The sequence below is a fragment of the Camelina sativa genome, chromosome 12 (assembly GCF_030686135.1).
Source record: "Camelina sativa cultivar CO46 ecotype springtype chromosome 12, ASM3068613v1".
In the NCBI taxonomy this organism is placed as follows: domain Eukaryota; kingdom Viridiplantae; phylum Streptophyta; class Magnoliopsida; order Brassicales; family Brassicaceae; genus Camelina; species Camelina sativa.
Genome location: NC_141891.1, coordinates 2,026,390 through 2,039,966, shown reverse-complemented (window position 1 = coordinate 2,039,966; position 13,577 = coordinate 2,026,390). Strand labels below are relative to the sequence as shown.

The window sequence follows — 13,577 nt, the reverse complement described above, 5'->3', positions numbered from 1 at the left end:
TACGAGGCAACATGATCAACAAAGATTTTATGTCCTGCATTTGTGGATTGAAACACCTCCCAATCAAAGTCTTTGAATAACCCGCAATGAGAGCTGAATTATCAAAGTATGAGATCTTAATTCTTCTCCGTGGCACCACCTCCCCCTCTTTCTGACCCGCTAAACCCTTTCCCAAAAGACCAACTTGCGACATCACAACCCAAAAGAACACTCTCAGAAAAATAGCTGTGGAACCCCTTAAAACCAAAACCAATATGAGACGAATAGAAACTAGAAAACAGTGCCGAAACACTAAGAATCCCAAGTTCCTTTTATAGCGAGACCCCCACCGAACAAATCCGCATACCATTAAATCCCAATCTTGAAAATACTGAAGGAAGATCCTCCATGAGAAGAGATAATCCCCCAAGACATCAAATGTTAATATTCCCATCCCACTTGATACGATACACTGATCCTTCTCCACAACCCTTAAACACAATGATCGACCAAATCCGGCTAGATTCCCATACACCCTCCTCGCATATCCGTGACAACCCATATCGCAATCTGTATCCCAAATAATCCGCAGACTGCAACAGCCCAAACTCTCAGTACCCCAAACAAAAACACCAGAATCAACAAACGAAATCCGATCCGATCTTCCCATTAAAACCCAATCAACCAAAAAAACAGCCCCAGGCAACAGAATCTCGGATCCCAAACAAGCTAACCAAGATCCCGGAAGCGGGGATCGACAACTAATGCAAATCCCCTCTCGCATTTGAGAGAAGATATAGTCGGAAGATCCACAATCCTCCTTGTAACTCGCTAAGATATCCAAATCCCGGCAACAACGAGATAGAATCTTCTCCTTCAAAAGCCACCACGGATCGGACACAGAGAAACCCCAAATCGTTGACCATATCAAGCTCCCATTACTCGAGATCGAGAAAATCATGGAGCCACAGCCCAAATTAAACCATCGAATCCCCACAAATCCAACCCAAATCGCCAGAGGGAACCCGAAGATCCGAAGAAATCCCAAAAGACCAACTCAAATCGCCACCAAATCTCTTCAAAATTAATCCTAAAACGCCGTCGCCTTCAGCATCGCTCGAGAGAGAGTTTTTTATTTTTTTTTCTTTTCTTTTTTTAGTGTAATATGTTATTATATTTATATATATTATTAATTAAAACTCTTTAAATTAGTTAGCATATGACTAATCGATATTAATACATTAGCAATTATATATTTAAACTTTAATATTTTGTTTTTTCTTTTGGGGTCAAAATATTATTATCGTAATTCAATTTTTTTTGGTCGTCATCTTAAATTCATTTTTTTTGTTCAAAAAAACCAAAAAAGGTCCCGGTTATTTATGGAATTGTTCATAAAAGGGGAAGAAGAATCTGGGAGATTATTAGATTCCAAACCGTGATCGCAAACCTTCCTCATCCTTTTTAATTTTTATCTTTCTTTTATTTACTTTCTACCATTCCCAATCATCTTCTTCCTCGATCTACTTAGCCAACCCTAGCCCCCAAATTGAAGATTTTGGGTTTCTTAATTTTGGTGGAGATTTTTTCGGGATGCATCGCAGTGCCGCGATGCCGCCGATTTCATCAATAGATGAGTCATTCTCTCCTCCTCCATCCTCAGGAGACTTACCTGAAATCCCAGATGCTTGGTACGGTAACATTCAGTATCTTCTTAACATCTCCGTCATTGGCCTCTTATGCTGCGTCTCCATCTTCCTTTTCGTTAAGCTCCGTAGCGATCACCGTCGTATGCCTGGTCCTTCTGCTCTTTTCTCTAAACTCCTCGCCGTTTGGAAAGCCACGTGTCGCGAGATCGCTAGGCACTGTGGTGCTGATGCTGCTCAGTTTCTTTTGATCGAAGGTGGTAGCTTCGTGCTTCTTTTCTCTATCGCTGTTTTGGCTGTTTTCGTTATGCTTCCGTTGAATCTATACGCTGGGACTGCTTTGCTTAGTGATGAGCTTTCGAAAACGATGATTACTCATATTAAGAAAGGTTCGGGTTTGCTTTGGGTTCATTTTGTGTTTGTTGTGGTTGTTGTTGTTATCTCGCATTTTGGAATCTCTGCTATTGAAGCTAGGTTGAAGTTTACTAGGTTTAGAGATGGGAATGGGAATATTAGCGACCCCAATGCGAATTCCACGGCTGTGTTTACTGTAATGGTTCAGGGTTTGCCTAAGAATTTAGGGTCTGATAGAGTTGAGTTTGAAGAGTGTTTTAGGCTTAAGTACCCTGGCAAAGTTTATAAGATTATTGTTCCCATGGATTTGTGTGCGTTGGATGATCTTGCTACAGAGTTGGTTCGTGTTCGAGATGAGATTACTTGGTTAGTTGCCAAGATGGACTCTAGGCTTTTACCGGATGAGTTTGAGAATGCTGGAGATAACGGACTACTGTCTTGTGTTTTTGCTTTGTGGAGTAAAGTGAAGGATTTGTGGTCTCAGATCACAGAGAGGTTTGGTTTTACAGATGATGAAAAACTAAGGAAGTTGCAAGAGTTGAGAGCTGATCTGGAGTCTCAGTTAGCAGCTTATAAAGAAGGACGAGCACAAGGTGCTGGGGTTGCTTTCGTGATGTTTAAAGATGTGTACACAGCTAATAAGGCTGTTCAGGATTTTCGAAACGAGAGATCAAGGCGTACTGGAAAGTTCTTCTCTGTCACTGAGCTTCGGTTACAGAGAAACCAGTGGAAAGTGGACAGAGCACCCTTGGCTACTGATATTTATTGGAATCATTTGGGATTGACAAAAGTTGCTCTTATCGTTCGAAGAGTGATTGTTAATACGATTCTACTGTTGATTCTTGTGTTTTTCAGCTCCCCGTTGGCCTTGATCAGTGCCTTGGTAAGTGCTGGCCGAATCTTCAATGCTGAAGCATTGGATAGTGCTCAGTCTTGGCTCGCTTGGGTGCAAACTTCTGGATGGATTGGATCTTTGATTTTTCAATTCATGCCCAACGTCTTCATATTTGTTAGCATGTACATTGTGATCCCATCTGCTCTTTCGTATCTTTCTAAGTTTGAGAGGCACCTAACAGTTTCTGGGGAACAAAGAGCAGCTCTCTTGAAGATGGTTTGCTTCTTCCTTGTGAACCTTATTGTTCTCAAGGCTCTTGTTGAATCGTCGCTGGAAAGCGCGCTCTTGAAAATGAGTCGTTGCTATTTAGACGGTGAGGATTGCAAGAGGATTGAAGAATACATGAGCCCTTCCTTCTTATCAAGGTCGTGTGTTTCTGCTCTAGCTTTCCTCATCACAAGCACGTTCTTAGGAATCTCCTTCGATCTACTTGCACCAATCCCGTGGATCAAGAAAAAAATCCAAAAGTTCAGGAAGAACGACATGCTTCAGCTTGTTCCTGAGCAAAACGAAGAGTACGCTTTGGAAAATCAAGAGCCAAGCAGCAATCTTGAGACACCACTTCTCCCTGAAAACATGTTTGAGTCTCCAAGATTCGGTGACATCGAACCGATGAGCCAAGACCTATCTGACTACCCAATCAGCCGGACCTCACCAATCCCTAAACAAAAATTCGACTTTGCACAATACTACGCCTTCAATCTCACCATATTTGCCTTAACAATGATATACTCTTCCTTCGCTCCACTCGTGGTCCCTGTAGGCGCAGTTTACTTTGGTTACAGATACATTGTCGACAAATACAACTTCCTCTACGTATACAGAGTGCGTGGCTTCCCAGCAGGAAATGAAGGAAAGCTAATGGACACGGTTTTGTGCATCATGCGGTTCTGTGTGGACCTGTACCTCGTCTCAATGCTGCTCTTCTTCTCAGTAAAAGGAGATTCCACAAAGCTTCAAGCCATATTCACACTTGGGGTGCTCGTGATGTACAAGCTTTTACCTTCGGATACAGACCGTTACCACCCAGCTCTCCTCCGGAGTATTCAAACGTTGGATAACATCGTGGACGGACCTGTAGATTACGAAGCATACTCTCACCCAAACTTCGATTGGGACACTTACAACAACAACAGATGATTCTACAACACTAAATTCAGGACCAACTTAAAAAGTTTTATTTTTGTATATCCTTCCTTGTGTGTATATCCCATCTTTTTTGTGCATCATTATTTTTTTTTGTTCGCGGGATTTATCAGTTTGATCCCTTTATTTACTAATAAAAATTTATTAAAGTCGGGGGTGAGAAGTCAGAAGAAACAGAAATTACGGGTCGGTGGAGAATATTATAAAATTGGAAGGTGGGACCCAGTGTTCATTGGAATGAGTATATCGCAATAGTTCGCTTTTGTTACACAGACTGTTACACTCACCTAACGACGAAGAAGAAGAACGAACGAACATTACAATTTACAATAGAGATAGATCTCTCTCTCGAACTCACTCAACTTCATCGTTCCCCCAGAAAAACCCTAATTTTGGTTCTCACAAATTCCAAGATCTACTAATATTCTTGGGGTTTCTCTGGTCATGATTTCTCGTTTTCTCTTTGTTTTCCCGAGAAAAATCTCCGGGAAAGTAGGATAAAAAAAATCTATCGAGTTTCGGAAATCGTTTCTCCAATGTCGTGCTGTTTCTTCAAGAGTACTCTCTTCTTGATCCCGATTTTGATGTTACTGAGCTTCGGGAGCTGCGATGGTCGTATCTTCACCTTCGAGATGCATCATAGATTCTCTGACGAAGTCAAACAATGGTCAGATTCAACTGGAAGGTCTGCTAATTTCCCTCCTAAAGGAAGCTTCGAATACTTCAACGCTCTCGTCCTCCGTGATTGGCTTATCCGTGGGCGGCGTCGACTCTCGGAGTCGGAATCTGAGTCGTCACTTACTTTCTCCGATGGCAATTCCACTTCTCGTATCAGCTCTCTTGGATTGTAAGTTGCATTTTTGCTCGCGAAATTAAAACTTCTCTGCTTGAGGATATGATAAGTCTGATTGATTCAATTTTGATATTACTAGTTTGCATTACACGACGGTGAAGTTGGGTACTCCGGGAATGAGATTCATGGTGGCGCTTGATACAGGAAGCGATCTCTTTTGGGTCCCTTGTGATTGCGGCAAATGCGCACCAACCGAAGGAGCCACTTACGCTTCTGTATGTTTTTAACACTTTTTAGCAATTATTACAGTTGTTGAGTTTTACTGATTGATCTTAGCTACTGAGTTATAAAAGTTTCCATGATCGAGTCCTTGATTCTGTTTCCTGTGTTTAGGAATTTGAACTGAGCATTTACAATCCTAAAGTTTCGACTACAAACAAGAAGGTCACCTGCAACAACAGTCTATGTGCACAGCGTAATCAATGCCTTGGAACGTTCAGCACTTGCCCTTATATGGTGTCTTATGTCTCTGCTCAGACTTCGACATCTGGTATTCTTATGGAAGATGTTATGCACTTAACAACCGAGGATAAGAATCCTGAGCGTGTTGAGGCATATGTCACATTCGGGTTAGTAGCAGTCAGCATCTTTCATCACAGCTGCTTCACTTGGGTTCTTTTGTGTTTCAGTTCAATTTAGTAAGTTCCTGAATATGTGAAAATACGTGTGCAGGTGTGGGCAGGTTCAAAGTGGTTCTTTTCTTGACATTGCCGCACCAAATGGTTTATTTGGTCTTGGCATGGAAAAGATATCGGTTCCAAGTGTTTTGGCGAGGGAAGGTCTGGTTGCTGATTCTTTCTCCATGTGTTTTGGACATGATGGAGTTGGAAGGATCAGTTTTGGGGACAAGGGTAGTTCTGATCAGGAAGAGACACCCTTCAATCTGAATCCTTCACAGTAAGTGGTAATTCCACTTATGCGTTATATTGTAGATTTTTGTTACTTTGTGAATGCAACTTTTAACCGTGGTGACATTCATTGCAGCCCAAACTACAACATCACGGTGACTCGGGTGCGTGTGGGGACTACTCTAATAGATGATGAGTTTACAGCGCTCTTTGACACCGGTACATCATTTACTTATTTAGTGGATCCGATGTATACGACAGTCTCTGAGAGTGTAAGCATCTAAACACCATCATATGTTGTGTTTGTTCCGCGTGATGCTCAATTTTGCTAGCTCGATGATTCAAATTGTCTTCTTCAGTTCCATTCTCAAGCCCACGATAAGCGCCATTCACCAGATTCAAGGATTCCATTCGAGTATTGTTATGACATGAGGTATGAGCTTGTATCCATCCATCCACACTCGAGTGTTTACTGCCCCTAAAATATAAACGATTTTCTTGTAAATGGTGTGATTAGCAATGAGGCGAATGCCAGTTTGATACCGAGTTTAAGCTTAACAATGAAAGGAAACAGTCACTTCACCATCAATGATCCTATAATCGTCATCTCTACCGAGGTCATACTCTCTCTCTCTCTCTCTCTCTACTTTTTTCCCTATCGTTCCTTGTCTTCGGTTCTGTGTGCTGATACTTTCAGTATCTGTGTGTTTTCTCAGGGTGAACTTGTATATTGCCTGGCCATTGTTAAAAGCTTTGAACTCAACATAATTGGACGTAAGATCAGTTTCTCCTAGTATCGATCATTGAAGATCCATCCGTTAAGTTGTGACCTCACATTGTTTACTTTTAATGAAACAGAGAACTACATGACCGGGTATCGTGTAGTATTCGACAGAGAGAAACTCGTCTTAGCTTGGAAAAAGTTTGACTGTAAGTTTCCCTCTTACATTCGTTAACTCCTTTGTTATTCTCTGACTTATATGAAGTATGAATATCTCTGTTAACGCAGGCTATGACGTGGAAGAGACAAACACAACTCTTGCCGGAACAAACAAAACAGAGGCGGTAGCTCCGGCAATGGCAGCCGGAATAAAGACTCATAATAATTCCTCAGAGCTACACAAAACAAACCAAACCATCTCCAAAAGTAGCTCTTCATCAAACCAAAGATTTATTTCAGTAAAGCTATGGTATTTTTTCAGATTTATGTTCATATTACTTCCACTGTTGTAGATTTGTAAGTCCACTCCTGTATCATATGAGACTATATAGAAATCGGCTTCTTCAGGAAAACATATTCTCTTTACACTCGGCTCATATATTCCGTGGCCAATTTCTTGTCCTCTTTTTTCTCTTCTGTAATGGAGGTAGGTAAACCGAAATAAACCGAGATAAACCGAAAAAAGGCGATTTTGTTATAGAGTAGAACGCTGAATATTCAAAAGGAAATAAAAAGGAAAATGGGTTCCACATATGGCAAGTGGCCAACGCTTGACACGACCGGCAAAATATGATCTTCTTTCACTTTTGATCATATTGATTGATTAGTTTGAGATGATTTTGTATTATTCGCTTATATATACCCATTTATGAACCTCGTATGATTAGAGAAAGCACTATACCTACTGTTATATGACTATTCTCTCACTCATGTGCTAGTTTACTCAATATTCTCTTGTCAATTTGCTCTGTCCATACTTGGAATGTATGGAACAAAAAGAGAAAGAATTGGTTACATACATGCACATTAATTACTGTCTCTATTCTGATTGAAACGATTTCGTGTTCTGATAGGTATATAAAAGATGTGTACTACTTTGACGATCGAGTTTATTATCATTGTCAAATGATATAAATATTCCGGTGGTTGTATACGCAAGATGTAAACATAGCTACACAAAGATGAGTCCATGACCACTTTACATTACAGATTTGTTAAAAAGATTCGTATTATGAAATTAGAATACTTGATTTTCTGTAACCATTGACCTCTTTTATTTTGTCAACAACTATATATATATTCTATATCAAGATGACAACATATACATTCTAAACTAATATAAATTATTTGAATGAATGGCGAGTCTTCCGCAACGAATTAGTATCTTAAAAACATATTATGCTAACAATTCGATTATACTAATATGATCTTGCACGGGTCTATTCCCTTTTTTCCAGTGTAAAACCTCTTTATCGAAGAGAACACAATTACATCCCTACTTTATTATATTGCAATTAAATTAAGAAAGAGGTTTAAATTGATAATCAAAGCAAAATAAATGTTAAGTGTGTGAGTTAGTATTAAAGTAATAATTAATTGGTAACTTTAAGAAATAATCTTCATGTATTAAATAAGTAATTAATTGATATTGACTAATACATAATAAATGTGAGATTCTCTTACTAAAAACTTACTGATTTAATTCTATTTTTTCAATATTTATATGAATTATTATTTATAAGGTGTTTTTTTAATTACAAAATTTATCCTAATTAAACTGAAAATAAAATAAAATAATCGATATTAAAACTTTTACGTCAACAATCCTGGGAAAGGGATTCTAGCCAATCAGATTAAAGTTCAACCCAAACAAAAACAAAAGTGTGTTTTTTCTTCTGTTTTACTGAAGGATAATCTCGTAACTTCATCTTTCCGCGGTAGTCGTAGAAAAAAAAGAATTAATGAAAAAATAAACATACATATTAAAAAAAAAATAAAGGGAAGAAAGAGAGAGAGAGAAGAGAAGAGGAGACTACACTGCTCCATCGTCTTCTCCTTCTTGGGGAATTTTATTTTTTTGGAAAAAATCAGACTGATACCTTTTTGTTTTTGCATTTACTCAAACCCTAACCCTAGTTTTTTTTTCTCAAATCGCAGAGAGGTTTCTTCAGATTTTTCCTAACTTTTTTATTTTAATTTTAAATTTTGGGGATTAATCGTTTAATTTAGAAGATACTGTATCGATCAGAAAGAAGCTAATCGACTCATCTCTAACAAACCCTAATTTTTATTTTTGTCCTCCTCCTCTCTCATGGCTTCCGCCACTTCCAATAACTCTTCTTCTTCTATGTCTCCTCGTCGTATGAGCGAGAATCACGGCATCCCTAACAACGCTTCTGCTGTTTCACAATCGGCTCGCCGTCCTTCTCGGCAAGTTTCTTCTCCTTGGACTCATATCGTCAGTGGCGTATCAGACCCGATCGCCGCCGCCGCCGTCGTAGCTGCTCCTTCCTCTCCTCAATCCAAGGCTCCGATCGAGCCGGTTGCTTCCGTTTCCGTTTCTTCTCCGCCGCCTGATTCTGTTTTGACGGTCGATGATAAATCATCGGAGGAATCTGCTGTTGTTGGTCAGGGTAATGCGGGAAAGAAGCCAGTTTGGAAAAGGCCGTCTAATGGGTCTTCTTCTGAGGTTGGACCTGTCATGGGAGCTTCTTCTTGGCCTGCTCTTTCTGAGACTACTAGTACTACCAAAGCTCCTCCTTCCAACAAGTCTTCGTCTGATTCGTTAAAAAGTCTCGGTGATGTTCCTTCTTCTTCACCGTCTTCATCATCTGCCCCCGTTTCTCAGGTTTGATACCATTTTCATCACCTTATTGTGGCTGGTTGATGAAAAGCTTTGAGCTTTTGCATATTATGATCTATCTGTTTTCGATTGACTGTAACTGTTGGTTGTGTGGTTGTTAAGAAGCCTTTGTAGCTTTGCCATTTGTTGTAAGATATCTTTAGGTCAAGCGGCTTGCTTATGTTTGGATTGTGTTTACTGCAATGTATGAACATAAACTTCGATATCTGCATGTTTGTTTGCTAACTACAATAAAGGCAGATAATTGTGATGCATACTGAGCTCTTTAGCATTGATGCTTATTTTGATGTATGCATTTGTTATCCTACTTTCAGTACTCTTATAAAGATGCTTCTTTTTCTTTGATTTAGGGAATTGCAAATGCTTCTGTTCCTGCTGCACCAAAGCAAGCTGCCCGTGCAAACCCTAATCCAACTCCAAATCATTCGCGCCAGAGATCATTTAAACGGAATGGCGCTTCTGGTTCCGCTAATGGTACTGTTTCTCAACCATCAGCACAGGGTTCATTTGCCGAATTGCCTTCGCACAACCCTTCTCCTAGAGGCCAAAACCAGAGAAATGGATTTGCATCACAAACCCATGGTGGTGCTGACAACCTCCCACAACGAGACTCCTTCAGGAACCAAAATGGTAATCATCACCAAAGTCATGGTGGCAGGCGTAATCAGGAGCACGGCAATCAGAATTGGGCTTATCACAGAAGCTTTAATGGGAGAGAAGGAAATGCACAATCACAAAGGCCAGCATTTGTAAGACATGCACCACCACCTGTTCAGTCTATTCCTCCTCAGTTTATGGCAGCTCAGCCTATTCAGCCTTTTGCCAGCCCTGTGCCCTTCTCTCCTGGTGAGACACATTGAAGATCACGTCTTTAGTTTTCAGTTATGATTTGCTAATGTGTCTTCTTCATTTCAGAAATGGCATCGTCGTATTATCCCCGTATGCCTTTTATGACACCTCTTCAACATCCGGTCTTCTACCATGTTCAAGATCCTCCATTACACATAAAACTACAGAACCAAATACAGTATTATTTTAGGTAGTCTCTTTGTATTGAATTTCCCTTATTCTTGTCAATGATGAAATCCTGCTGATCTGTTTTCTTAAGGGAATTACTAATATAGATGCAAATGTTTCTTTTGTTACAGTGAAGAGAATTTGATTACTGACTTATACCTTCGCGGGTTCATGGATGAAGACGGTTTTGTTCCGCTACGTGTGATTGCTGGTTTCAAAAAGGTAAAATGTTTTCTAGATGTGTTATCTTTCAAGCTGGCCTCATTCACTTCTCTCCGTTTGTATATGTTATATAAACAGTATACCTTAGTGATCAATGAGTAAGACTCACAATCCAATAGAATTTACGATTCTTTTTGTGACCATTTATATAAAGATGCCGAATGCATGTACAATATAGCAAATTGAATCTGTTTTTAAGATGGGTGATATATGTTATCAGGTGGCATGTGTTATTCAGTTGTGAATACTTCTGTTCCTCTCATTAGCCTCTACCCCAATTTACTTTGCATTTCTTTTTTCTTCTCGTTATCCTAGTTAGTATAACATTTTGTTGCTTTGGTGCCGTTTCTAGAGTTCTTTTATTATTCCCTGTGAATTTTATCTAGGTGTTGTTTTTCTTTTCTCCTTCTTCATCAGGTTGCAGAACTTACAGATAGCATCCAGCAAATAGTGGAGGCTCTACAAAATTCACCTGTTGTTGAAGTGCAGGTGTGTCTTGTTTATGTTTCCTTAAGTGTGTTTTAATTATTGAATTGCATTGGCTTTGCTTGCTAGTAGTATGGTAGTATGTGATTGATATCTTAAACCTTTCTATTAGGGATTGGATAATATTATTTAAACATTATCAAAGCTGTGGAGTCTGAAAAAATAATCAGCCTGTTATCAGCTCTTCTCATCAATTTCATGGCATCGATATTTTGCGCTGTGCTTGAATGACTTTTGCTTTTTAATTGATTGCACCTGCTTTTTTCTTCCTCTTAGGGTGACTTAATAAGGAAGCGCCATCAATGGAATCAATGGGTGCTTCAAAACATGAGGACCCCTGCAGTGTCGAGCCCCCAAGCTGTTGATAGGGCAGATGCAGTAGCAAGCAGACTTGGAAACTTGGCTCTTGGTCAGAGCTCAGCGGATCCCATTGGTGGTTCAAGCAGTCAGTTGCAGCAACCTAGGGAAGCTCTTTCAGATGTTCAGCAACAGTCTTCTGGTGCTGTACCAGTGAGCAACCACAACGACTCAGATGGTGCAAACCGTTGAACCATCACAGAGCTGTTGGTGAGTGATGGACATGAATATATTATTTTGTCCTGCCGAAAATCAGGAAAGAAAACAATAATGATGGGGAATCCAAAAAAAAAAGGAAAAAAAAGTAAGGCATAAAAGCATAAAGAGAAGAAAGACCCATTTGAAAAAAAAAAAAGGATCAAACATTTGTGATTCTTCTAGCTAGCAGGAAACTTTGGCATATTTGTGGTTTTTATTTTTTAATCTTTTGGTTTTGGTTGTTTTTGGATGCTAATAACTTCTTTTTTTTTATGCTTATGCTACTTTTGCTACACATACTATCGGTCCTTGTAGCCATCGTTATGGTGGTTTTGCTTTCTAATACTCTCTTCACCCCTGTTTCTGTCTTTTATTCCTTTTTTGGATTTTGATTGTTGAGATGGGCCTCTTTAAGAACAACCTAAGAAAGGAGAAAGTTTTACTTGAGAGAGAGAGAGAGACTAGTGAACAAGAAACTTTACTTGAGAGGAAGACTCAGTAAATCTCTTTATTCCTTTGCAATTGCGTCGGTGTGAGCAAAAAAAAAGTAGAGATTGCTAAAGTGAAGCAATAGCAAATCCATTAATTGAGTTTTATTATACCTAACACTGTTAAGAGGAAACAAGTGACACACATAAAACATGTACCAAAACAAAACGGGGTCATCTTTGTTGTGTTACTACCGCTTTGATGTAAACATGACCAAACACGTGCTTAACGCTCTGCTGGCAATTAGTACCGTTTGTGTTTGGTATGATTTCGAATGGGACAATATATATTTTTTTCGGAGAGTCGCTATTTAATTAAAAAGTAATAACTTTAAATACCTGTTTATGTATTTTCCAGTCATATTTTTTTCCTTTTTCTTTATTTTTTTTTGCAAAAGCGAGAGCATATGGCATGTAAATATGATCGTAGATCTTTTTATTGGGTTCTTCGTGTGTATGTTTTTAAATAGCATGGATTTTGATTATGTTTTAGTTGATGAAATAACATGGCACTAGACATCACGTTTTCACTATATACATTAGATGTACTATTTATTTACAAAACCTATACCATTCGTGATTCGTCCATACGTTTTATGCTAATTTTGATTTTTCTTATTGTTATCTCTGCCAATGACAGAAGCCCTATATGTTTTAGTTGTTATACATCGATTTCAAAAGGTTGCAAGATTATTTACACTAACCCTACTAAAACAAAGTTCATGGGTACAAAAAAGGTTAATGCATGTGTATTATTCAAAAGTTATATAGGGTATTGACGGTGAAATTTACCCTTCACTTTTCACATGTGTGTGCCAATTCATATCGAAATTATTCGTTTTCCGCATACACCAGTGTTTCACATTTAGGTCATCTTTATAGCTTATTAAAATTATAAATATAATGAATAGTGTCATAAGAACACCAAGATCAGTTTTTGATGTAGAATTGATCTTGATCCAGTTCTAAGCTGATGTGGCAAGCTGTGAATGAATACAATTTTTTGCAAACAATTTTTCACAAATTAAAAGAGAATTTGATTGAGAATATATGAAATAAATTTGGATATTAAAATATGTATTAATTAAATAAAATGTTTGTGTGCTTTAATTAAGTAATATGTTTGTTTATTTTTTTTTAATATATTTTTAATGTTTTTGTTGTTTCATAAAAATTTAGTATTGTATTTTGAATTTTAGTAAAAGTTTTATAAGTTTCAAATTTAAATGTTCTTTTATAAGTTTTTAAAACTGTAATATATTTAAAAATATTATATTATTAAATTTTATGATCTTAAACATGTTTTCCCGATAACTAACTTTTTAACAAAAGATCTTAACTACTGATCTTACATTATTTTCATAATATATTTACTTTAAAAACACCAAAAATAGTTGTCTCTTTAAAGATGCCCTTAGACTAGCTAGTGGGGAACTTTTTCTAATAAAGGTTTTTTGATTACTGATACTTTACGTACGAATAAGTAAATATATTAGCTCTAAAT

The 13,577-nt window shown here is 38.2% G+C and overlaps 3 protein-coding genes across 4 annotated transcripts; all 3 read left to right on the top strand.

Moving 5' to 3' along the window:
- Positions 1–1,190: 1,190 nt before the first annotated feature.
- On the top strand, positions 1,191–4,172 carry LOC104729601 (hyperosmolality-gated Ca2+ permeable channel 4.1). Its single transcript, XM_010448563.3, has one exon. The coding sequence runs from the start codon at positions 1,573–1,575 to the stop codon at positions 4,012–4,014; it is 2,442 nt and encodes an 813-aa protein (XP_010446865.1). The 5' UTR covers positions 1,191–1,572; the 3' UTR covers positions 4,015–4,172.
- Positions 4,173–4,254: 82 nt separating this feature from the next.
- Positions 4,255–7,014, top strand: LOC104729600 (aspartyl protease family protein 1). Of its 2 annotated transcripts, none has more exons than XM_010448562.2 (10): positions 4,255–4,867; positions 4,953–5,088; positions 5,207–5,442; positions 5,546–5,770; positions 5,858–5,993; positions 6,081–6,154; positions 6,239–6,338; positions 6,438–6,495; positions 6,580–6,651; positions 6,731–7,014. In XM_010448562.2, exons 1-10 carry the CDS (start codon positions 4,557–4,559, stop codon positions 6,952–6,954), a joined length of 1,572 nt encoding a protein of 523 aa, XP_010446864.1. In that variant the 5' UTR covers positions 4,255–4,556; the 3' UTR covers positions 6,955–7,014. The 2 variants fall into 2 exon arrangements, 1 of the variants encoding a protein (XP_010446864.1); XR_015573976.1 differs by having other exon boundaries at positions 4,279–4,867; positions 5,546–5,777.
- A 1,311-nt stretch (positions 7,015–8,325) lies between these two features.
- On the top strand, positions 8,326–11,943 carry LOC104729598 (la-related protein 1C). Its single transcript, XM_087477747.1, has 6 exons — positions 8,326–9,290; positions 9,656–10,151; positions 10,221–10,344; positions 10,454–10,544; positions 10,962–11,033; positions 11,307–11,943. The coding sequence occupies exons 1-6, from the start codon at positions 8,754–8,756 to the stop codon at positions 11,577–11,579; spliced, it is 1,593 nt and encodes a 530-aa protein (XP_087333873.1). The 5' UTR covers positions 8,326–8,753; the 3' UTR covers positions 11,580–11,943.
- The last annotated feature ends 1,634 nt before the right edge of the window (positions 11,944–13,577 follow it).

Excerpts from the sequence above, each read along its gene's own strand:
- LOC104729601 (XM_010448563.3), top strand. The coding sequence starts at position 1,573 with ATGCATCGCAGTGCCGCGATGCCGCCGATTTCATCAATAGATGAGTCA.
- LOC104729600 (XM_010448562.2), top strand. The coding sequence starts at position 4,557 with ATGTCGTGCTGTTTCTTCAAGAGTACTCTCTTCTTGATCCCGATTTTG. Across the intron at positions 5,771-5,857 it reads TTCAATCTGAATCCTTCACA|CCCAAACTACAACATCACGG; the intron begins GTAAGTGGTAAT and ends CATTCATTGCAG. Across the intron at positions 5,994-6,080 it reads ATACGACAGTCTCTGAGAGT|TTCCATTCTCAAGCCCACGA; the intron begins GTAAGCATCTAA and ends TGTCTTCTTCAG.
- LOC104729598 (XM_087477747.1), top strand. The coding sequence starts at position 8,754 with ATGGCTTCCGCCACTTCCAATAACTCTTCTTCTTCTATGTCTCCTCGT. Across the intron at positions 10,152-10,220 it reads CCCTGTGCCCTTCTCTCCTG|AAATGGCATCGTCGTATTAT; the intron begins GTGAGACACATT and ends TCTTCATTTCAG. Across the intron at positions 10,345-10,453 it reads CAAATACAGTATTATTTTAG|TGAAGAGAATTTGATTACTG; the intron begins GTAGTCTCTTTG and ends CTTTTGTTACAG.